The 26,241-nt window shown below is 37.6% G+C and overlaps 1 protein-coding gene across 2 annotated transcripts in view; it reads right to left on the bottom strand.

Moving 5' to 3' along the window:
* IQCM (IQ motif containing M) overlaps positions 1-26,241 on the bottom strand; it is a 322,044-nt gene that overhangs the window by 199,365 nt on the left and 96,438 nt on the right. For both annotated transcript variants that reach the window (XM_060178975.1, XM_060178973.1), the window contains exon 7: positions 2,342-2,454. In XM_060178975.1, the coding sequence (XP_060034958.1) occupies positions 2,342-2,454 (113 nt within the window). The remainder of the gene's footprint in view (positions 1-2,341; positions 2,455-26,241) is intronic.

Genomic DNA, 26,241 nt, shown 5'->3' with positions numbered 1-26,241 from the left:
CCAACCCCAGTAATTAATACTGATCTTGTAGATCTAGACTCTATGACTATGAGAAATAATTTTTTAATACATCCAGTCTGTAGTGTTTTGTTACAATAGCCCAAATACTATCATAAAGTAGAATATAAAGAGAAAGCAATTAGTGTTATGAAAAGACAATAACAGAGAAAAGATAAGACAGATCTATGGGGGGCTGCGTCGTGGCACAGCGGGTTAAGCGCACGTGGCGCCAAGTGCAAGGACCGCATAAGGATCCTGGTTCAAGCCCCCAGCTCCCCATCTTCAGGAAGTGAAGCAAATCTGCAGGTATCTGTCTTTCTCTCTCCCTCTTGGTCTTCCCCTCCTCTCCATTTCTCTCTATTCTATCCAAAAACAACGATATCAATAACAACAACTACAACAATAAAACAATGGCAACAAAAGAGAATAAATATAAAAAAGAAATTTTAAAAATTATATTAAAAAGACAGACCTATGAACACAGAAATCTGAGTGCTTAGGATATGTAAGAAATTCAGACATAGTTATGGGCATATATGTGTACAGACAGATATAGACACTGTATTCTTACTGTCTTTTAACAAATTATTGCTTAAGATGTCAGAATCACTTAAGTTCCTTCTACTATTTACATAAACATTTTAAGATTTACCCTAATGAACTCAATATATTCACCTCTTGACTCCATTTTCAAGTTAGATTCTTGTGTTCCAGTTCAGAAAACCTTCATACAGAAAACTACTAAAGTTTGTGTGTCATTCCTCGTGAACTTTATAGTTTTGCAACAATCACACACCTAACAAATGTCTATATTCTGCACTGGCCTACATTTTCTTCAAACTATAGATACCATTAAAAATCAGATTTCAGTCTCAGGGGGAAAAAAAAAAACCTAATATACTCATGGGCCCTTTGGAATATAACTAAAATAGGCTTACTAGCTATCTACAAAATGAAGAAACCCCCAACTCTTCATCTGCACTAATCCAGCCTTTAGGTTGAACAATTTGTTGGGCTTTATATGTTAACTTTCTTTTCAGCCACCAGGTTCCAGATGCTGCCATAATGCCGACCAGACTTCCCTGGACAGACAACCCCATCAATGTGTCCTGGAGCCCCACTTTCCCAGAGCCCCACCCCACTAGGGAAAGAGAGAGGCAGGCTGGGAGTATGAATCAACCTGTCAACGCCCATGTTCAGCCGGGAAGCAATTACAGAAACCAGACCATCCACCTGCACCCCATAATGACCCTGGGTTCATACTCCCAGAGGGATAAAGAGTAGGAAAGCTACCAGGGGAGGGGATGGGATACAGAGTTCTGGTGGTGGGAAATGTGTGGAGTTGTACCACTCTCATCCTATGGTTTTGCCAATGTTCCTTTTTTATAAATAAAAAAATTTTTTAAATTAAAAAAATAGCTGCTATTATATTAGACACAAACCACTGTGATGAACACATTGGTTTCACATACTCTTAAAATTAATGTGTATATAGTTAGTAGTCCTATTTTAGTTATATTCCAAAGAGCCCATGACTATACTAGTTTCCCCCCCCCCCCCCCGGGGCCTAACATCCAATACACTATCTACAAAACGGAGACACTCCCCCCAACTCTTCAAACGAACCATTCCAGCCTTTAGGTTCATGATTAGTCAACAGTTTGTTAGGCTTTATATGTTAACTCTTTTTTCAGCACCAGGTCCCAGATGATACCATGATGCCAACTGGACTTTCCTGGGCACACAACCCCATCAATGTGTCCTGGAGCTCCGCTTCCACAGAGCTCTGCCCCACTAGAGAAAGAGAGAGGCAGGTTGGGAGTATGGATCAACCTTCCAACACCAAAAGGCAGGGAAGCAATTACAGAAGCCAGACGATCCACCTTCTATATCTCACAATGACCTTGGGTCCATCCTGAGGGATAAAGAATAGGAAAGCTATCAGGGGAGGGGATGGGATGTAAAGTTCTGGTGGTGGGAGTTCTGTGGCGTTGTACGCCTCTTATCCTATGGTTTTCATCAGTGTTTGCTTTTTATAAATAAGAATTTTTAAAAAATGTGTATGTTTATACACTTTTATAAATATCTACATATTTTGTCATATATAACTCCTAAATATATATTTAAAAGTTAATGTTTTCAGTAAGATTTACACTGAATATAATAGAGATAAAACAATGACTCAGATTAAAAAGAGATAAATAGATTTCAATGGAGAATGATTTCAGGAAATAACTATAGAAAAAAAAGAGAAAAATCTCATAATTTATATAAAAGTAACTAAATGATTCCATGAAAAATAGACAAATCAATTCTATGTCCAGACTTTACAAATACTTACAACAGAATAATCTGCAAACACCGATGATGTTTCAGAGAAACTAAGGCGACTGGCGACAGAAGCCAATTCAGAATTTATTGACACAGCTCCTCTCCAATCGTAGACTTTGTTTGCTAGAGACAGCAACATAAGATGATATTTATTCAGGAAAGGTGCACAGTCATTATACTGCCTAATGTTAAAAAGAGAAAAATAAACCAGCTTCATGGGCCTACCTTGTTCTCTCCTTGGAGTGGGATGAAGAAGTGATAGTACTTTTCAGGAAGGACAAGGACTTGGGTGAAAGGGGTCAGGGAGAAGGGGTTGAGAATGCACTGAGGATCCAATGCACAATAGTGGAGGAGGATTTAAGTCGGTGGTAGAATGATGTGCAGGCACCTATTACAGAAGGATACAAAACTGTACCCTTGTGACAACTATCTTGTAAACCATCATTTCCCTAATAAAACTTTTTTAAAAAATAACAATTTATATACTATTAATACATTGAAAGAAACTTCAATTAACTGACTCCTTCATACAATAAAGCTCTCATAGCTTTTATTTCAATTTTGTATCTGTTTTAATTTTTATTATTTTATCACTTCATTGTGGGGGTTAATGGTTTACAGTATAGTTGTTGACACATGAGTAAAATTATTCATCTCTCCCTAATGGGCATCAATATAATACTCTCACCCCCCAAACTTAGATACTTTTCCATATCATACACGAAGACCTCAAGTCCTCCCCTGTCCAGATCCCTCCCTTCCGTCTTTCCCCAGAGTCCTCTGTTTGGTACTCTAATGGATTTTTTTTTTTTTTGGTCTCAGGGCTATCGCTGGGGCTCGGTGCCTGCACTATGAATCCACTGCTCCTGAAGACTATTTTTTTCCCTTTTGTTGCCCTTGTTGTTTATCATTGTTGTTGTTGGATAGGACAGAGAGAAATCAATAGAGAAAGGGAACCCAGGGAAGAGGAAGAAAGCTAGACCCCTGCAGACATGCTTCACCATTTGTGAAGCGACCCCCCTATAGATGGGGAACTGGGGCTCAAACCAGGATGACTGAGCCAGTCCTTGCACTTTGTGCCATGTGCACTTAACCGAGTACTGTAATGTTTTTTACTGCTTTACAGTATGCTCATCAAAAAACTAATAGGTCCATTTTTTAATCTCTTCAAGAACACTGACTTTCATTTTAAAATAAGGTTTAAATCAAAATCACATTTATAAACAGTACAAACAAAATAAATGGATAACTTCTCTCCCTCTTATACTGAGTACTTTAAAAGAAAATACTGAGTACTATGACAAAAGTTTTGATACTTCAAAAAATAATGATGAAATTATTAGAAGTGTTTAATGTAAATAATAAGAACAAGTTTAGCCAGCACATACCCACATGTATGTTACCTCATAGCAGTTCTTATGTGGGAATTCTGCAAAAATATTTTTTCTTAATGATGAGAAAATTTAAAATAGATTTTCCTTAATTAAGAAACATTAGTCATTTTTGTTTTACCTTGAATGAACTTTTTTTGCCTCCAGGGTTTCTTGGTGCCTGCACTACAAATCCATTGCTCCTGGCAACCATGTATGCCATTTTTTATTGGATAGGAGAGAAAGAAATTGAGAGGGGAGAGGGAGATAGAGATAGAGATAGGGAGAGGACAGACACCTGCAGACCTGCTTTACCACTTGTAAAGGGACCCCCCCTACAATTGGGGAGCTGGGGGCTTGAACCAGGATCCTTGTGTGGTTCTTTGTGATTCTTACTATGTCTTATTATGTGTGCTTAACCCAGTGTATCATTGCCCGATTCTCTCTTGAATGTACTTTTCATTCAATAAGAATTCCTTTGCAGTCTTGTGTAATATAGTCTGGAGATTTCTCAAAGTACTAGAAATAGACATAACCTATGACCCAGCAATTTCTCCGTTAAGGATTTATCTAAAGAAAATTAAAAATCAAAGATCAAAGAAATCTTGTGTTCATAGAAGCACATGTTTTTAAGATTTTATTTATTTATGAGAAAGATAGGAGGAGAGAGAGAGAAAGAACCAGCATCACTCTGGAACATGTGCTGCCCGGGACTGAACTCAAGACCTCATGCTTGAAAGTTCAATGCTTTATCTATTGCACCACTTCCCAGACCACTAGAAGCACAATTTGTAATAGTCAAAACTTGGAAGCAACTCAGATGTCTAATAACAGAGGAGTGACTAAGAATGTCATAGTAGATATATACAATGGAATACTGCTCTGCTATTAACAATGATAAAGTCATCACTTTTGCCTTATTTTGGATGAAACTTGAAAACACGGTAAGAGACAAAAATAGAAGGACAAATACCAAATGATCTCACGTGTAGTTACGGTCTACTAATAGGGATAAGGAGAGAGAATACAAAAATAAAGGAGGACTGGGCATAGTGGATTTCATCTAAAAAAAAAGAAAGAAAGAAAGAACTCTGGGGATGAAGAAGGAGTGAGAGCCTGAAGTGACCTTGGGGTCCTGGTGCATGATGATGTAAAAAGGACTTAGGTTAGGGGTAAGTGTTATGCACCTAACTTTCACAGAGAGATGAGAAATTGTATTCATATGTCACTGACTATACTGTACACCATTCAGTTTAATCCTATCAATCAAGTAAATAAATGATTTCCACATTCCAATTTCCACTGATGTTTATTCATGTGCATTTACTCTTTACTAAAGTCTTCAGTTTAGTAGTCATTCATGGACTGGTTAATTTCATACCAATATAAGAGAATACTCAGTAGTCTTTTCTTATTTTTTTGCTTCAATTAAATTACAGGGTCATAAGTGTTCTTTCTAAATAGAGACAAAGAAGTAACATAAATAATAAAAATGTGGTATCTTAAGAGGCATCCTAGTCAATGAACACACATACACATATGCACACATCCTATCCATTTTAAGTGTGTGTGTGTGTGTGTATGTGTGTGTGTGTGTGTGTTCCTTTTAAATCATGGTCTGTGCTCTCTTTAAAAAGGCAAAATCTCAAGAACAATGAACCACCTTCTCTGACCCATCTTGGACAGAGCTAGAAGGAATTATGTTAAGTGAGCTAAGTCAGAAAGATAAAAATGAGTATGGGATGATCCCACTCATCAACAGAAGCTGAGAAAGAAGATTTGAAAGGGAAACTAAAAGCAGGACCTGACTAAATTAAAAGTAGGGCACCAAAGTAAGGGTGAGGGGTAGACATGCGGCTTCCTGGGCCACTGGGGGGTGGGGGTGGGAGTGGGGGTGGGTAGGTGGGATGGGACACAGTCTTTTGGTGGTGGGATTGGTGTTTATGTACACTCCTAGTAAAGTGCAGTCATATAAATCACTAGTTAATTAATATGAGAGGGGGAAATTAATTGTATGTCTCGAAGTTTTTAAAACACAGACTGAGTCTTTTTAATATATATGCTGTGTATTTGATATGCGGACTCTCTCAAAAGCCTAGACCAAGTAGATCAGAAGGAACCGGTGGCACAGCTATATACAAGATACTGGGTACTTACTATATAGCAAACCCTAACAAAAGGACTTTTCAAAGTTAACCCAATTACCAAATAATGTGATGAGAACAATAACTATCGATTGTCTTTTTGAACCCTAAGACAGCAGGAACCTCAAATCTCCACTATAGAACCTATATTTCCCCCAGTCCTGGAACCTTAGGATAGGGCCCACATTCCCGCATGCCTCTCCCAATCCATATCAAATAATATTACATCTGCCGATCACAACCTAATCAACACAACGATTGCCACCTCAAAATGCTTCAGCTCAGACTGTGTCCAGAGACTACACGTGTGGAATGACAACCCTTCAGCTTCATTACTCGGATGAGACCTTTCCTTTCATAGTATTCTCTAATTCCATCCCAGGTGGTTCACTTTCTAACAAAGTTTCATAACTATGACCAGGTTCTGTGAGAGAGAGCATATGTTCACACGTATCCATAAACTAGTGCAAAATATATACCTGAAAGCAGAAGTACACTAGAGTTTGCAGTGAGCAGCCCCCTAACACTTCCTCTCCACTATTCCAAGCTTTGGGTCCACGATTGCTCAACAATTTGTTTGGCTTTGTATGTTAACTCTCTTTTCAGCCACCAGGTTCCAGATGCCATCAGGATGCCGGCCAGGTTTCCCTGGACTGAAGACCTCACCAATGTGGCCTGGAGCTTCGCTTCCCCAGAGACCCACCCTACTAGGGAAAGAGAGAGGCAGACTGGGAGTATGGACCGACCAGTCAACGCCCATGTTCAGCGGGGAAGCAATTACAGAAGCCAGGCCTTCCACCTTCTGCAACCCACAACGACCGTGGGTCCATGCTCCCAGAGGGATAGAGAATGGGAAAGCTATCATGGGAGGGGGTGGGATATGTAGATAGGATGGTGGGAATTGTGTGGAGTTGTACCCCTCCTTTCCTATGGTTTTGTTAATGTATCCTTTCTTAAATAAAAAATAAAAATTTAAAAAGGCAAAATCTTTTCCCACCTGTATGGTGCTGGAAGCTGCAGGTGTCTCTCTGTCACCCTATTTATAACATAATAAAACAACATTTTAAAAGGAAAAAATGGCTGCCATGAGCTGTGATTTGTCACGTAACCATGGAACCCCAGCAATAACTATGGTGGGAACAAAATACAAAATCCCTAGAAAAGGCAACATAATAAAGCATAAACTTCATTCAAAACATAACATTAATAAATAAATAAAGTTTCTAAGTGGAAGCTAGTACCTACAGTAGAAAGATTATAGAGGACCCAACAATAATAGTATTTGAGAAGAGATAGCCACAAAGCTATGTTGGGGTAATTTATAATCCAGGAAGATACTGAAAGGATACCATAGGAATCCTTAAGGATATGTAAGTCTCCACATTCTTTTTTTTTCATTTTATGTGGGGGGAGAGTAATTGTTTACAGTACAAATGATGACACATGAATACAATATCTCATCTCCCCATTAAAACTGCACAACACTCACATCCCCAGTTTCAGTCCTATTCCACCATCACACATTTGGAAACCAAGACTTTGTCACCTCCCCTCCCTTCCTCCCTCAGAGTCTTTTGCTTTGGTGCAATATACTACATCCAGTCCAAGTGTCTCTTTCTTTTATTCCTTTCTGTACTATTTCTTTAGTTCCACCTGTAAGTGAGATCAGCCTGTATTTGTCTTTTCTGGTTGTTGTTTTTTTTTTTTTTCCTCACTTAATGTGATACCTTCAAGTTCCACCCAAAAATGATGCAAAGGAGATGATTTTACAACTTTCTTGGCTGCTCATCTGTACGTGGACATAGAAGCCGTTTCCAAGTTTTGACTGCTACAAGTTGCGATGCTTAGAACATAGTATATACAGACCTCTTTGAATAAGTTACCAGAAGAGAAATTTCTGGGTTATATGGTAGGTCCATTTCTAGTATTCTAAGCAAGCTCCAGACTGTTTTCCAGAAGAGTTCAATATTTTTTCCCCACATCCTCAACATTTGTTTATTCTGACTTTTCTTGTAGGGCATTTCAGGGGTATAAAATGGTATCTCATTATTGTCTTCACTTATATTTCTCTGATCATCAGTGACATTGAACACTTTCTCCTATGTCAGCTCTTTGGATATCCTCTTTGATAAAGATTCTGTCCACGTTCTCTCCTACTTTTAATTGGATTGTGTGTGTTGTTGTTCTTTTGCTGACTTGGTTGAGTTCTTTATACTTTGTCTAATGCATGATGTGCAAAGAGCTCCCATTCTGTAGGGAGTCTCTCTATTTTGGTGATTGCTCCTCTTGCTACACAGAAACATTTCAGTTTGATGCAGTCCCACTAGTTTATTATTGTTTTTGTTTTCCTTGTAGTTGAAATCATCAAAGGTGTTCCTAAATCGTGCAATGAAAATACTTGTGTCAATATGTCCTCAAAATATCTGATCATCTTTGGTGAAACATCCAAATCTTTGTTCTAATTGGAGTTTACTTTTGGGCAGCAAAATGTTGTGGTCCAAGCTCATTCTTCTGAATTTCAATCTCATTTTCACAAAACTTTCTGCTGAAGAGAATCTCCTCTCTTCATTTAATGTTTTGAAACCCTTTGTCAAAATTAGATTGTCTACAGGTATTGGGAGGAACAAATATTTGTCACCAGATTATCTCCCTTCACTTCTCTTTTTCTAGCATCATCTTAACATTTATAATGTTAATTGTCTTTTATATCATAAAGCTGAAGTGGTATTTAGTTTCCCATTTTTATTCTGATTTATCTAGGTAACAAGTCAATGGCACAACTACTTTAGAAATTTAAATTACTTGTATGACTCGCACAGACCTGATATATGTTTTTGGTGATATTAAAAAAAGCTGGATTTGGGTCCATGATTGCTCAACAATTTGTTTGGCTTCATATGTTAACTCTCTTTTCAGTCACCAGGTTCCAGATGCCATCAGGATGCCGGCCAGGCTTCCCTGGACTGAAGACCCCACCAATGTGTCCTGGAGCTCAGCTTCCCCAGAGACCCACCCTACTAGGGAAAGAGAGAGGCAGACTGGGAGTATGGACCGACCAGTCAACACCCATGTTCAGTGGGGAAGCAATTACAGAAGCCAGACCTTCCACCTTCTGCAACCCACAATGACCCTGGGTCCATGCTCCCAGAGGGATGGAGAATGGGAAAGCTATCAGGGGAGGGGGTGGGATATGGAGATTGGGTGGTGGGAATTGTGTGGAGTTGTACCACTCCTACCCTATGGTTTTGTTAACTAATCCTTTCTTAAATAAATAAATAAATAAATAAATAAATAATAATAATAAATAAATCTCTACCTCTGTATATATATTTTAAAAAAGCTGGAAACAAAGAAAAAGAAAATAGGGGGAAAATACTAGCTAGTTAAAACACTGTGCCCTTCAGAGGGGGAAGATGATATTTTGGAGACAGGTGAACATGCTTATACTTATGTAGAAGAGAAGTAAAACTACAGCAAGACAATACCTGCTTTGTAAAAAAAATAAATAACATTTCCACAACAAAAAATAAGAAATGAACACATGATCTTGTTTACCTTTGTAGTTATATACCCTCTCCCTTATAAGTCCACATTGTACATGAGTTCATTAGCCCAAGTTATTTGAGAGTCAGCAAAATCCCAAAGGCAATCTTTTAAAAATGTAACGTGACAATCAAGAAATCAAAAGTTTATAATAAAAAGTATGTGAAAATGCTTCCAACAGTGCCAACTAAGAGTCTGAGGTATTTTTATGTGAACATAACAGAATCTGAGACACCCCTTGGTTCAGTATTTCATATCCCTGGAGCGTTTTATATTCCAAGCTTGTTCTGTTTCCCTTTTATCAATTCCCTTGTATCAATTAATTCTTTGAGTTAATTGAACATGCAGTTTTAATCTTTAGGTAATTACAAACAATTAATAGTTAGGAGACAGAATTAGCAGCTCTTAGTTTGATTATCTATATAATTAAAAGGAGTGGCAAACTAGAGTTGACAAAGAGCATCTTAATTATTTGAATAACCAACACCAGAAGTTTGCTTGGGCAGCTGAATTCCGGTTCTTATATTAGCTCAAATTTTGGAATTAACAATTGAAATGCCTACTTAAATCACTCCTCGTGTTTGCATTTGCAAGTAAAAAATGAACAAGGTATGTATTCTAAAATTAGTCATATTTAAATTATTTTAATAAGCAGCTTCCAAAATAGTTCTATAAAAATTCAACTGACTAATGTATATATTTATTATGTATCAATTACTCTTCATAGTCCCTAAATCTTATGTTGTAAGATATCTAAGAAGTATTGGTAAATAAGTAACTCCCTTGTGCTGTGTTCTAACATATAAAGTATTCAAGTGTGGGCTGATACAGAAAATAAAACATACCTTTAACTTCATTCTTGGTGACTTTCTACACTAATGAGATGAAATAGCTGTTTACACATATAAAACACAGAATGAGTGGGAGTCGGACGGTAGCACAGTGGCTTAAGCGCACATGACACAAAGTGCAAGGACTGGCGTAAGGATCCCAGTTCGAGCCCCCAGCATTAAGATAATCATACATACTACTAAGGTTGAGACCTGAACATTCATAAATTAAGAAACATATACTGTGGAATGATAATTTATTGAGCTGAAAACATGAGGTGATTCTGCTCCCTGGCTTCAGTTTATACTATAAAGTAACAGTGATTAAAACAGTGTGGTAATGAAAAAAAATGAACACTTGGAAAAATGAAATGAGATTAATCCAAATATAAACTCATATATACACAGGTGCCTAATATATATAACAAAGGGACCAAAAATCATGCAATGGGAAAAAGAAAGCTTCTTCACCAAATGGTACTGGGAGAACTAGAAAACCACATGTAGAAAAATAAAGCTAGGCCACTATTAACAACACCATACACCAAAATTAAATCAAAACAGATCAAAGACCTGGACATCAGATCTAACACCATAAAATACATAGAAGAACATATTAGGAAAATACTTAAAACCTTAACATCAAAGATGTATGTGAAGATTCAATGTCATGGCAAGAGGGAAAATTAAGTAAATTGGACTACAGCAAATTAAAAAGCTTCTAGAAATCAAAAGAAAATTCCACAAAGATAAGCAGACAACCCAGCAACTGGGAGATGATAATTGCATGTCACACACTGACAAGTATTCGTATCAAACATCTATTTTAAAAAGCCCATATGTGTGAGACTCCAAGTTCAAGCTCCATATATGCCAAAGTGTTACTGGTTCTCTCTCATAAAATGAACTATATACATATATCTATATATGTAGTATATAGATATATGTATCTCTCTTTACAAAAGTAAAAGAGAAAGATGATAGAGACTGCTACAGGAAGAAGGAGGATCAAGTGTTTAAGGGGAGTAGTCAAGATAAACATCACTTTAAATCAACTGCTATTAATTGAGAAAATGATACTTGTACAGACTTGGAGGCTTTGAAAGCATTAGTTTTAAGTAACTTACTATATCCCTTTCTTTTTTTGCAACCAAGAAAATGAGAGCCAAATTTGAGATTCAACACCAATATTCTAGAGGCCCCTGTAGTCTGTAAATCTGTGGTCTCTTTGAGAGGCAAAACAGGATGGTGGCTAAAGGCACAAGTTCCAGTATCAATCTAAAGTCCATCCCTGCCTAAATCACTTACTAGCTAAGTGACTATGAGCATCATGTTTAATCTCTCTGAGCCTCAATTCCATATTCCTCAAAAGAAGATAAGCTGGGCGTCGGGCGGTGGCGCAGTGGGTTGGTCGCATGTGGCGCAAAGCGCAAGGACTGGCATAAGGATCCCGGTTCGAGCCCCGGCTCCCCACCTGCAGAGGAGAGTAGCTTCACAGGCGGTGAAGCGGGTCTGCAGGTGTCTATCTTTCTCTCCCCCGTCTTCCCTTCCTCTCTCCATTTCTCTCTGTCCTGTCCGACAGCAAACAACATCAACAATGGCAATAATAGTGACCACAATAATAGTGACCACAAAAGGGCAACAAAAAGGGGGAAAAATGGCCTCCAGGAGTTGTGGATTCATGGTGCAGGTACTGAGCCCAGCAATAACCCTGGAGGAAAAAAAAAAAGAAGATAAGCTAATGCTTACCTCCTAGGGCTCTTTTAGGATTAAGTTAAATAATGTACACACATTCCTCTGCACACAAAGACTCAATAAAAATCAGCTATAGTTATTTTTTAAAAAGAACTCATACAACTCAACAAAGATAAAAGGAGCAATCCAATCAAAATAGGCAAAAAAATATGAAGAGATAATTTTCTAAAGAAGGCAGACACATGGCCCATGGAAATATGAAGAAATGTTCCACTTCACTCTTTATTATTAAAGAAATGCAAATTAAAATCATACTGAGATTCTACCTTATACCAGTAAGAATGGCGTACATCAATAAGATAGGAAATAAGTCTTAGTGAGAATATGGAGGTAGAGGAAAATTATTATACTGCTGATAGCAATGCAAACTGGCACAATCATTATGGAGAATCCTTAAACAAATAAAAATGAAAATATTTATGATCCAATAATATAGGCATTTATCCAAAAGACATGAAAACAACAATATGAAAAATATATACACACCAAATTGCATAACTACATTATTCACAATATCGAAAATATGGAACCAAACTAAATGCCCATTGACAGATGACTGGATAAAGAATTTGTGGGAAATACACTCAATAGAGTACTAACTCAGCTATTAAAAATATAAAACTGTGCCCACAGGGACAAAATAGACGGAGTTGAAGGAGATTGTGCCTAGTGAAGTAAGGAAGTGAAAAAGAAATACTGGGTGGTTTCATTGAAAATAATAAAAGAAGTGGTGGATTGGTAGTGTAGGCACTGAATCCCAGTGATAACTCTGGTGGCAACTAAATTAAAATAAAATACAACAATTAGACAGAATTAATTGAGTCAAAAGTATTATCTCTTTACTTAGAAGTAAGGAGGACAAACTGCTTACTTTGATCTCAATATCAGAAGGAAAAACTTTTTTTTTTTTTTTAACCAGAGCACTGATCATTTCTGGCTTATGGTGATGTGGGGGATTGAACCTGGGACTTTGGAGTCTCAGGCAAGAGTCTCTTTGCATAAACATTAAGCTATCTATCCTCATCCAGCAAAAACTCTTTTTTCACTAAATGAAACAGAAGCTCAGATGCTGAGTCTATTGCAGATTTACTCCTGCAATGTAAAGGCATCTCTCTGAATACAGTATCTGAAGACAGCTCTCAGTAGCAGTCCACCTGTCATCTCTGCCAAGAGGCATTCTGACAGATACAGTCCATGCCAACTACAAGTTCCAATAGAGTAAGTACTATGTCCAGTACACTGCTTTATCCTCTGCACAACCATGATGTCTAGAACATTAGTTTTCTTGAAGAAATGTTCAAGTGAACTGAATGATTTGAGTTTTCCAAATAGCAATCATGGGATTCTAGGCAAAAATTAAATAGAATACTGAGGTGGATGGAACAGAGACTGGATAATATTTCAACAGCAGTACTCCTAGAGGTTTTGTGGTTCCTGTTCTGAATAATGAAATAAAAATTAACTAGCTTTTTGTTTGATTTGTAGGATTCTAAATAGTAAAAACATTATTTTAGTTTTCTTATATATGTGTGTGTTTTGTCATATTAGTATTCCCTTTTCTAATCATTATTTTGGTGTCCACACTCTTACATAATGGGTAAAATGAAAATTTGAACGTAATTGTGGAATTTGAACTTTATCTCATTAAGAAAAAAATGTTTGTATTTTTATGTAAAATTTAAATAGAGTGAATGTGTCATTAGTAAATAATCTGAAATATACCAAAGTGTATTGCAAATATACTTATCAGAGGACTCTCTCAATAACTTGACAAAAAAAGAATTAGCACAACAGTCAAAAAATACTATCTTAAAAAGACAAGCGTTCAAAGTTGACACTCAGCTGGCATCTGAGAACATGGGAGATGAAGAGTTCCCTAAACTGATAGAAAGTTCTCCCTAAAATATAAAGGCATCTCACTATGCTTAGATAGTTGTTTACATTGTATCATTTATGCTGGATCCCTCAATTTCTTTGTGAGAGACCTGAATGCTAAGTATAGGGTGCCCATGGGTCCATCCCCCAGTAAAAATCTGAATAGTGGGAGTCGGGCGGTAGCGCAACTGGTTAAGCGCACATGGCATGAAGCGCAAGGGTCCAGGTTCAAGCCCCTGGCTCCACACCTGCAGGGGAGTCGCTTTACAAGTGGTGAAGCAGGTCTGCAGGTGTCTGTCTTTCTCTCCCCCTCTCTATCTCCCCTCCTTTCTCGATTTCTCTCTGTCCTATCTAACAACAACATCAATGGCAACAATAATAATGACAACAACAAGGGCAACAAAATAGGAAAAAGTGGCCTTCAAGAACAGTGGATTTGTAGTGCAGACACCAATCCCCAGTAATAACCCTGAAGGAAAAAAAAAAAGAAAGAAAGAAGAAAGGAAGGAAGGAAGGAAGGAAGGGAGGGAGGGAGGGTGGAAGGAATTGAATACTAGGGGCAAGGTGATGGTGTACCCAGTTAAATGTACAGAGTACTGTTTGCAAAGACCCAACCAAGAGCCTGGGTCTGAGCGCCTGTCCTCCACCTGCAGTGGGATACTTCACAAGCAGTGAGGCAGGTCGGTAGGTGTTCCCCACCCCTCTCAATTTCTCTGTCCTATTAAATAAAATAGAAAAAATTAAAAAGAAAAGAAAAAATGGCCACCAGGAACTATAGATTCAGAGTGATAATCAGTCATAACCCTGGAGACCAAAAAAAAGTAAAAATGAGAGAAAAAAATTGAATGCCAAATCATTAAAGTATTCCTCAATATACAACAGCTCATCACTGGAGGAATTAAGTGCAACCAAAATGACTCCAGTGGAATAGGATTCTTAGAATCTTGCTGCTGAGTCCTTCAGATTTCACCCATGTGCCTTTTTCCTTTAATGATTTGGCTTTATGTCCTTTCACTGTGATAATTGTTGGCTGTGGGGCCTGAGATATGGTATAATGGTCATACAAAAAGTCATTCATGCCTGAGGCTCTTTGGTCTCAGGTTCAGTTCTCAGCACCATTATAAGTTAGAGCTGAGCAGTATTCTAAAAAAATAAAAATAATAATCCTTAGCTAGGAATATATTGTATTAGAAAGTCAGTATGTCTTTCTAGCAAATATCTGAACTTGAAGATGAACTGGGGGGAACTTCAACACAACATCAAAACTGAAAATATTATTAATGTCCAGTAATGGGAGATTGGTAAAGACAAACTATATTATATCCATGCACTGAACTACTATTTGACAATAAAATAGTCTTATATAAAAGATTTTTATATTTAATAAAATAAAATTGAAAATATAATATACATTGTGTTTTAATTATGAACAAAAATTCATAAGCTAAAAGTAAGATTAAATAAAGTTTTAGCAAAATGTTAACAGTGACAGCTTCTAGTTCAAAGTATTATTTTACTCTTTCTGTTTACTGAGTAAAATGAAGAAAGAAACAAAAAAGGAAAATAAGAAAATAAATTCTATAATGAAGATGGAGCTGCCTCTTAAGTTTAACTTTTTTCTTCACTTTACTGAGAAAACACAGGTCTAAAGGACTGCTGTCACAAGGGTACAATTAGCACATCTCACCCTCCAGCATAGAGCTAGGTTTCCTGCCCTGCCAGATAACATTTGAAGTAGAGAGGTGAGACGCAGCTAGAGAAGGAGAAAGGGGAAGGGAGATAATTGCAATACTGTTTCACTGTATGTTTTCCTCCTGCAGGTGTGGACCACAGTATTGGAACCACTCTCCTTGCATAAGGTAATGTGTGCACTCAATGCAGTGCATCACTATTCAGTCCCAAGTTACTTTCCTTTTTTTTTTTTTTTATTGAGAGGGTTAATACTTCACAATGCAACCACTGACATATGCATACAATTGCATTATGTAACAGGCACCCAAAGTTTTCTTCCTATACTCTCACCCTCTCCCTCCCCAAGTCTTTTGTTTTGGTTCAGTACACCATGTCCAGTCCATGCTTCACTTTGTGCTCTCCCTCCTCACCCCTACCTAAAGTCCTGCTAATAAGTGACATCATTTGATATCTGTCCTTCTCTTTTTGGCTTATCTCACTCAACATGATGTCCTGAAGTTCCATCCAAGAGGATGCAAAGGAGACAACCTCATCGTTTTTTACAACTGAGTAGTATTCCATCATTTTTTATATAGACCACTTTTTTTTTTAGCCATTCATCTTATGTCAGACTTCTGGGTTGCTGCCATATTCTGTAAATTACTAACTGTGCTGCTATAAACATATGTATGTTCTCTTCTGATAGGTGTTTTTATTTCCTTTGGGTAAATCCCAAGGAAAGGAATCGCTGGGTCACAGGGCAGGTCTATTTCTAGTGTCCTAATAAGTCTCCAAATTGCTTTCCACAATGGCTGAAGTATTTTGCATTCCCATCAGCAGTGAAAAAGAGTCCCTTTGTCTGCACAGTATACCCAACATTTGTCATTTCTGTCCTATTTGATGTAAAGTGATATCTCATTTTGCATTTCATTGATGGTCAGTGACTTTGAGAATCTTCTTATGTATGTTGGTCCTCTATTTCTTCCCCGGTGAAATGTCTGTCCATGTCCTAGTCCCGTTTTCTAATGGCTTGTTTGTTTTGTTTTGTTTTTGTTTTTGTTTTTTTTGGGGGTATTTATTTTATTGTGCTCTCTCTATATATATATTGGGCATTAGTACTTTTTAAATATGAAAAGATTATTACCTTTGAAAAACAAATTGTTTAGTCACAAATCTCTAGTATTTTATTTATGCACACATTATCCAACAGACAGAATAAAAATGCAAATTTTGGAGTAAGATGATCTTTTTTAAAAAGTTAAAGACATGATCTCCTAAGAAAAAAATGTTAATTTTCATTTATTTCCATCTATTTTTGATGACTGTCATAAGATTGAAATTCATTAATTTATCATTGTTTTTCTTAGACCACTCATTAAAACAATGCATTCAAGAAAGGAAAACAATCTAGTGACAAGGAAAAGATAATCACAGAACAGAGTTTCACCCCTGCTTATGTCTGAATGCTTATTCCAAACATTTCAAATCTACTTTAGACAAAGGTAGCTTGTAGCCTTACAATTTAAGATCACTTGTGATATCTGGAAGCTTAATTAAACTACATAGAGACTATTGCAGTAAACGAAATAAAAAATTCAAGAAAGTACAAAGATTCACAAAACTCAAGACTATAAAAGCAAAATGTAGTGTCACATATAAATATCAAAAGCAAGAAAAGTGAAATAAACTAAAATCAAAGACTTACGTTATGATCAACATTTACAATTATATCACGTATAAAAGTAAACCATTTCCTATCTGTCCTTTTCTGTCCTTTCAGTCTCTAAAGATGAAAAACAAATATATCTACTTGTTATAAATACAAGTAAAAAACCTAAGTTCTGAATAAATGTTGAATGTTCTGAATACTAATATGTTAAATATTATCTTTGAAACCCAGTAGCCATGTGGCCCCTGCTTCCACAATTACTAATGAAAGCTGACTGTACTAATCAAACATTTTACAGGTGCTCTCTCACCTTACTCCTACACACCAACAGATCAAATTCAACAAAATTTGAATCTCTTGGGAACCAAAATATGTACTAATGTAGTAACAACTTTACGAAGAGTTGTGGGCAAAATTAAATTATTTTTAATCCACCTTATTGGTTTTATGAACTACTATGTTCATATATGACTCTCTCTTCTAGTTAAACGGCTTCAGTTACTTTAACCTGAAAAAAAGTGAAGTTCATTTCCGATCATTTGCCTACATTATGATCTCCACCAAGTGATGGTTAATTTTGTATTTCAAATGTCTAAGCCACAGTGTCCAAGAATTCTGTCATATATGTCTATATATTTCTGTGAAGTTAGTCTTCAAATAAGATTAACATTTAAATTTGTTCTGAATAAAGCAAATTACTCTCCATGCTATTGGTGGGCCTCATTCAGTCAGTTGAGAGTCTTAATGAAAAAGAGCTTCCTCTTAGAAAGTTCTACCAGAATATTCACAACAGAAGAGATCCAAAAGGCCAATAAGCATGAAAAAAAAATGTTCCAAGTCACTGGCTGTCAGAGAAATGCAAATAAAGACAGCAATTAGTGGGCCAGGTGGTAGTGCACCTGGTTACATGCACATATTACAATGCACAAAGACCCAGGCTTGAGCCCCGGGTCCCCATCTGCAGGGGGAAAGCTTCACAAGCAGTGTAGTAGTGCTGCTGCAGGTGTCTCTCTGTCTCTCTCCCTCTCTATCACCCTCTTCCCTCTCAATTTCTGGCTGCATCTGTTCAATAAGTGAATAAAGATAAAAAAAAATTTTTAATGACAATGAGATACCACTTCACTCCTGTGAGAACACCAAACATCAGAAAAATAGCAGCAACAAATGCTAGAGAGGTTGTGGGGGCAAAGGAACCCCCCTGAACTGCAGGTGGGAATGTAAATGGTTCCAACCCCTATGTAGAGCAGTCTGGAGAACTCTCAGAAGGCTAGAAGTGGACCCTCCCTATGACCCTGTAATTCCTCTCATTGGGATATATCCCAACAAACCAAACACAACCATCCAAAATTATCTGTGTACACCTATGTTCATAGCAGCACAATTTGTAATAGCCAAAACCTGGAAGCAACCCAGGTGTCCAACAACAGATAAGTGGCTGAGTAAGTTTCAATACATATTCATTCAATGGTATACTACTCAGCTATTAAAAATGATGAATTCACCTTCACCTCATCTTGGATGGAGCTTGAACAAATCATGTTAAGTGAGGTCAGCCAGAAAGAGAGGGAAGAATAAGGGATGATATCACTCATAGGCAGAAGTTTAACATTAAGAACAGAAGGGGGAACGCAAAGCAGAACTCGGACTGGAGTTGGTGTATTGCACCAAAATAAAAAACTCTGGCGTGGGGGAGAGGGTTCAGGTCCAGAAAGAGAGAGGAGGATCTAGTGGAGGTTGAACTGTTATGTGGAAAACTGAAAACTGTCACACATGTACAAACTACTATATTTTATTGTTGACTATAAATCATTAATTCCCCAATAAAGAAATTTTAAAAAAGAAAAGAAAATTCTACTGAAAGATTGCCAGAAAACTCAAGCTATAACATCATATCTTTTCTGGACCTCTAGCTGCAAAGTTACAATGAAGATTTTATACTGACTATCTAAAGCAACAGAACTAGTAGGGAAAAAAATATATGCAATATATTCACATTCTTGGAATAAGAAAAATAAAATGAAGAAAGTACAAATGGAAAAAGAAAAATTAAAAATCAGACTTTTCCAAAAATAAAACCTGCTCACACCAAGGTCAAGAATTAACATGCTCCAGGAGGGTCACTTCCTAACAAAGTCCCAAAACTTAGATATAGACCAGGTCCCGTAAGATAGAGCATATGTTCACATGTATCTATAAATTAAGGCAAAATATATACCTGAAAGCAAAAATACACAATAGTCTGTAGTGTGTTAGTGTAAAGTTCATAATGAAATAGTATCTACTTAGACTTAGATACCCTCCTCACCTACTTCCTATTACAGTTCTCTCACTCACTCCAAAGCTAACCTTAGCAAAGCAAGGACTGCAAAAGCTGAAAAAGGGCAAGAGACTGGTATACTTTAATGATGACTCTTTAGTCACTATCAGGCCACCCCATCAGCTGGGGCCCTAATCAGCGAGTCCTGAGATTCCCACACAGACATGATGGTCCTAGACCTCGAATAAATCCCTCTCTCCATTGTTACCGGGCATTTCTATCAGGAACAACACAATAGATCTCTTTGTGGACCCCAACAGGACCTTGCCCTCAACGTGGATCAACAATGGTAGAGAATGTTCCATCCTCCGAAGGAAGGCTGGACAATATACTCTTATCTTCCACATGAGGCTGAAATTGGGGCAGCTTGGAACGTTCCTACTTATGACCACAGAATGTGAGCTCAGATCTACAGGGATGCAGAGGTCACAAAGGCTCCTAAGCTGAATATGGGCCCCAGATCCCATCAAACCAATGGGGTTTTCAGTCAACAATATTTATATTTATACACCTTTCCCATATTTGGGAGCTACTCTCTTCCCTGACCCAGCTTTCCAGTCCTTCTGCCAGCCATGCCGTCATCTCCAAAGACAATAATTAGGATCCACCTGCATATCAGATTTCAGGCTAAGGCAAAAAAAAAAAAAAAACTAGTATAGCCACAGGCCCTTTAGAATATAACTAAAATATGCCTACTAGCTATCTAACAAAATGGAGGGCCCCCCCAACTCTTTATCTGCAGAATTCCATCCTTTAGGTCCATGCATAATTGGTCAACAATTTGTTTGGCTTTGTATGTTAACTCTCTTTTCAGCCACCAGGTTCCAGATGCTAGCATGATGTTAACCAGACTTCCCTGGACAGACAACCCCACCAATGTGCCTTGGAGCTCTGCTTCCCCAGATCCCTTCCCCACAAGGAAAGAGAAAGACAGGTTGGGAGTATGCATCGACCTGTCAATGTCCATGTTCAGTGGGGAAGCAATTACAGAAGGCAGACCTCCCACCTTCTGCATCCCACAATGACCTTAGGTCCTTACTCCCAGAGGGGTAAAGAATAGGAAAGCTACCAGGGGAGGGAATGGGAGACAGAGTTCTGGTGGTGGGAACTGTGTGGAGTTGTACCCCTCTTATCCTATGATTTAGTCAATGTTTCCCTTTTATAAATAAAAATTATAATTAAAAAAACAAAAGAATTAACATGTTGGGGCCACGCGGTGGTGCACCTGGCTAAGCGCACATATTACAGGGTGCAAGGATCCAGGTTCAAGCCCCTGGTACCTGTCTGCAGGGGCAAAGCTTCACAAGTGGTGAAGCAAGGCTGCAGGTGTCTCTCTGTCTCTTTCCCTCTCTCTCCCCCTTCCTTCTCAGTTTCGCTCTGTCTCTACCAAATAAATAAAAATGTGTAGGGAGTCGGGCTGTAGCGCAGCGGGTTAAGCGCAGGTGGCGCAAAGCACAAGGACCGGCATAAGGATCCCGGTTCGAACCCCGGCTCCCCACCTGCAGGGGAGTCGCTTCACAGGCGGTGAAGCAGGTCTGCAGGTGTCTATCTTTCTCTCCTCCTCTCTGTCTTCCCCTCCTCTCTCCATTTCTCTCTGTCCTATCCAACAACGACAACAACAATAATAACTACAACAATAAAACAACAAGGGCAACAAAAGGGAATAAATAAATAAAATAAATATTAAAAAAAATGTGTGGTCCGGGAGGTGGCACAGTGATAAGGCTCAGGACTCTCAAGCATGAGGTCCTGAGTTCGATCCCCAGCAGCACATGTGCCAGAGTGATGTCTGGTTCTTTCTCTCTCCTCCTATCTTTCTCATTAATAAATAAATAAAATCTTTAAATAATAATAAAATAAATAAATAAATTTTTTTAAAAACAATTAACATGGTATATATTATGAGTAAATTTTCACAGCACACATCCAAGTACCTAACTTCAAAATACATATAGATTTATTTTAAAATTATTTTTAATAATTATTTACTTTTGATAGAGAAATCTCTGGCTATGATTCAGATCTGAGACCTCATACATGAATGTCCTATCACTATGTCCTTGGTCTCAGTTTCTTATGATTCAATAATAAGAAAAAAGTTACTGTAATTTTTTTTATTTTAATTTTACTTATTTGATAAGACAGCAAGAAATTGGGAGTGAGAGGGAATGGAGGGAGAGAGAGAGAGACCTGAAGCAATGCTTCACTGCTTGTGAAGCTGGGGGCTTGTACCTGGGTCCTTGTCCTTGAACCTGGGTAACATGTGCACTTAATGAGGTGCATGACCACCCATGCCCCTAAAATCACTGTATTTTTTAAATCGGCAAGAGATAGTTACATGACTAAAGAAAATACTTGATTGGAAAATATGCATGTGAAAAACCACTCAGTATCATTTGTCATCAGACTGAAACTCCGATGAGCTACCCTTAACCACCCTCCAGTGAAATGGCTAGAAGTAAACAGACTGACAACAAACACTATGTAATGTGGAGCATGTGAACCATACAATTGATAGGGATACAAAATAGTACCACACATTGTAGAAAACTATTTTTTTAATGTTTTCTGTGACCTAGGAGTTCTGCATCTAGGTACTAATCCAAAAAAGATACAAAAATATTCCCGAACACATATACAAAAGTTGTTAGTGGAATCTTTATTTGTAGTACCTAAAAACCTGGAAGTAATAAAGCTATCTATTAACAGAGAGTGGACAGGTGCAATGGCATTATCAAACAACAGATCAGTGCTTAGCAAAAAAGAAAAAAAATAATAATAATAAAACTGCTGATACATCAATTTCAGAGTCTTGATCTCCATGCTTCAAACTAATGGAATGTTGACATACAAACATTACACCAAATTTAAATTAAACCATCTGTATACCAATCCTACCACCAACTTATGTCTTCCTCCACCCAATATTGTGCATCAGATCCCAAATGCCCTTTCAGCTAGCGGCCTGTCTTCGTACCCCCTCCACCCTTTGCCCTTGACTTAGTTGCAATAGACCACATCTAGCTCAAATTTCACCCAGACTTCTGCCTTTCCCTTTGTTTCTAAAGTTTCACATATAAGTGATATCATCTTATATTTTTTTCTCTTTTGGGCTTATCTGATTTAACAGGATTCTTTCAAGTTCCATCCAAGATGAATTTTTCATCAGTTTTAACGACTGGATAACATTCCATTGTATATAGACTACAACTTTCCTAAAAACTCATCTGTGGTTGAGCATCAAGGTTTCTTCCATATTTGGGCTACTGCAAATAGCATTGACATAAACATCAGTGTATAAAGAGCTCTTTGGGTTGGTGTTTTAGTTTTCTTTTGATAAAATCCCAGAAGAGAGATTGCTCAATTGTAGGCTAGATCCATTTCTGATTTTATAAAGTATCTCCAGACTGTCTTCCATGGGGAAGTTGAGCAATTTATATTCCCAGCAGCAGTGAAGAAGTGCTCTTTTCCCCCTGTATCCTCATCATTATTTCTTGTTTCTGTCCAAATAGATGACATTGTAATAGGTGAAAAGTATGTCATTATTGTCTTCATTTGCATTTATCTGATAATCACTAACTTTGAACACTTTTTCATATGTCTGCTGGCTCTTTACACTTTTTGTTGTTGTTGAAGATTCTTTACATCTCCTTGACTCATTTTTTAAATAGGGTTGTTTAGGTTGTTGCTGAATTTGGTGAGCTCTTTATATATTTTGGTTATTAAATCTATGTTTGATATAGATGGCTTGTAAAGATCTTCTATGAATCTGTAAGGTGTGTTTCTGTTTTGGTAGTGGTTCCTTTCACTGCGTAGAAGCTTTTCAGTTTAATGTTTTCCCACTCATTTGTTTTTAGTCTTGTTTTTCTTGTAGTTGAACTTGTTTATTCAATGTTTCTAATACAAACATCACATTCTTATCAATGTTTTATTTTATGTATTTTATAGTCTCTAGTCTAATATCCATGTCTTTGATCCATCTGAAGTTGACTTCTTTTTCTTTTATTTTTATTTTTATTTTTTCTATTTAAGAAAGGATAAATTAACAAAACCATAGGGTAGGAGGGGTACAACTCCACACAATTCCCACCACCCAATCTCCATATCCTACCCCCTCCCCTGATAGTTTTCCCATTCTCTATCCCTCTGGGAGCATGAACCCAGGGTCATTATGGGATGCAGAAGGTGGAAGGTCTGGCTTCTGTAATTGCTTCCCTGCTGAACATGGGCGTTGACTGGTCGGTCCATACTCCCAGTCTGCCTCTCTCTTTCCCTAGTATTGTGGGTCTCTGGGGAAGTGGAGCTCCAGGAAACATTGGTGGGGTCTTCAGTCCAGGGAAGCCTGGCCGGCAACCTGATGACATCTGAAACCTGGTGACTGAAAAGAGAGTTAACATACAAAGCCAAACAAATTGTTGAGCAGTCATGGACCCAAAGTTTGGAATAGTGGAGAGGTAGTGTTAGGGGGATACTCACTGCAAACTCTAGTGTACTTCTGCTTTCATGTATATATTTTGCAGTAGTTTATGGATACGTGTGAACATATGCTCTCTCTCACAGAAACTGGTGTATATCTAGGTTTTGGTACTTTGTTAGAAAGTGAACCACCTGAGATGAAATTAGAGTGTACTATAAAAGGAAAGGTCTCACCCAAGTAATGAAGCTGAAGGGTTGTCATTCCACACGTGAAGTCTCTGGACACAGTCTGAAGTGAAGCATGTTGAGATGGCAATCACTGAGTTGATTAGGTTGTGATCGGCAGATGCAATATTATTTTATATGGATTGGGAGAGGCATACGGGAAAGTGGGCCCTATCCAACGGTTCCAGGACTGGGGGAAGTAGAGGCTCGATAGTGGAGATGTGAGGTTCCTGCTGTCTTATGGTTCAAAAAGACAATCGATAGTTAATGCTATCATCACATTATTTGGTAATTGGGTTAACTTTGAAAAGTCCTTTTGTTAGGGTTTGCTGTACAGTACCCTGAAGTTGACTTTTGTTTATGGTGATTTGAAAGACTTTCTTCCTCCATTTAATGTTTTGGGTTCCCATTTCAAAAATTAGTTGCCCATATGTATGGAGGCTTATTTCTAGTTTCAACTCTATTCCACTGGTCTGTGTGTCTATTAATCATGCATGAGGTAGTTTTATACACAGAAGGATCAGAATTCCTATGAATATTTAAGTGTGTAAATCATGAGGTATTTTTAACTTTAAATTTTCTGCAACTATTTTCCTTTCTTTTCTGATAGAGATAGAGAGAAACTGAGACGTAGAGAGAAACAGAGACACTTGCAGCACTGCTCCCGTACTCAACCCACAGGTCAGTCTTTGTGCATGGCAGCAGGCTGGATATATGATATATGCCACTGCCTGGCTCTCATGGGCAATTTGCTTGTTTGTTTTTTAGTTTATTTGAGTATAAATTCTTCATTCTTAAAAGGTCTCTTGTTGGGTGAGACAAGTCAGAAAGAGAAAGACCAATACCAAATGATCTCACTTATAAGTGGAAGTTAAGAAGAAACAACAGTACTGGAAAACATAAGGTGAAACTTAGACTGGGAGTGATGTACTGCAAAGCACTCTGGGAAAAGAGGGAGAGGAACAGGACAAAGGGACACTGGGATCCTGTTGTGTTTCCTAGATACCAGTCAAGGGGAGATGAGTTAAAGATTATGCTGTAAATCATTAATGCTCCAATAAAAAATAATGGTAGCAAAAAAACAATAATAATCAAAGTTCAGCTCCACTCTATGTAAATAATGTTATATGATTTTAATATTCAGTATGAGAATCATATGAAAGAGGGATTTCCTTTTCCATAATAAGACAAGTCTCTGTTCACTTTTCTTTTACTGTTCTTCATCTTTCTTGAAGTTCCTATGTAATATTCCTCTTTGATTCCTTAAATTCTAATAGTATTTCCTATCACTATATTATCTATAATTCTCACTAAAATTCACACTGTTCCTAAGTATTTCTTTGTATGTATTTTTATAATTTGGAGTCAATTTTTTATACAAAGTCAAATTTAATGGAATTAAAGATATACTATTTTTTAATTTTTATTATCTTTATTTATTTGATAGAGACAACTAGAAACTGAGAGAAAAGGGAGTCACAGAGAAGGAGAAAGCCAGAGAGAAACCAGCAACACTGCTTCACACTCATGAAACTTTCCTCCTGCAGGTGGGGACTGGGGGCTTGAATCCAGATCCTTACACATTATAGCATGTATATTCAACCGCCTGGCCCCTATATTAAAAGTTTTTAAGGAAGTCGGGTGACAGTGCAGAGGGTTAAGGGTAGGTGGCACAAAGCACAAGGACTGGCAAAGGATCCCGGTTCGAGCCCCCGGCTCCCCACCTGCAGGGAAGTTGCTTCACAAGTGGTAAAGCAGGTCTGTAGGTGTCCTTCTCTCCCCCTCTCTGTCTTCCCCTCCTCTCTCCATTTCTCTCTATCCTATCCAACAACGACGACAACAATAATAACTACAACAATAAAACAAGGGCAACAAAAGTGAATAAATAAATAAATATTTTTAAAAATTAAAGTTTTTAAACAACCAGATAACATATCTGATGCATCCTTCAGAAATTGTATACTCTTATTTTCATTGATATGTAAAAACCTAACTCTATAGCTCACCCAATAGACAAACACCTCCCCATGCATGAGGACACAGGCTCAAGCACCCTAATCACTATCCTTTCCTTTTGATGGAGCTGCAGAAGTGG

This window comes from Erinaceus europaeus, chromosome 19, assembly GCF_950295315.1.
Source record: "Erinaceus europaeus chromosome 19, mEriEur2.1, whole genome shotgun sequence".
In the NCBI taxonomy this organism is placed as follows: Eukaryota; Metazoa; Chordata; class Mammalia; order Eulipotyphla; family Erinaceidae; genus Erinaceus; species Erinaceus europaeus.
This window is presented reverse-complemented; position numbering and strand designations above follow the sequence as displayed.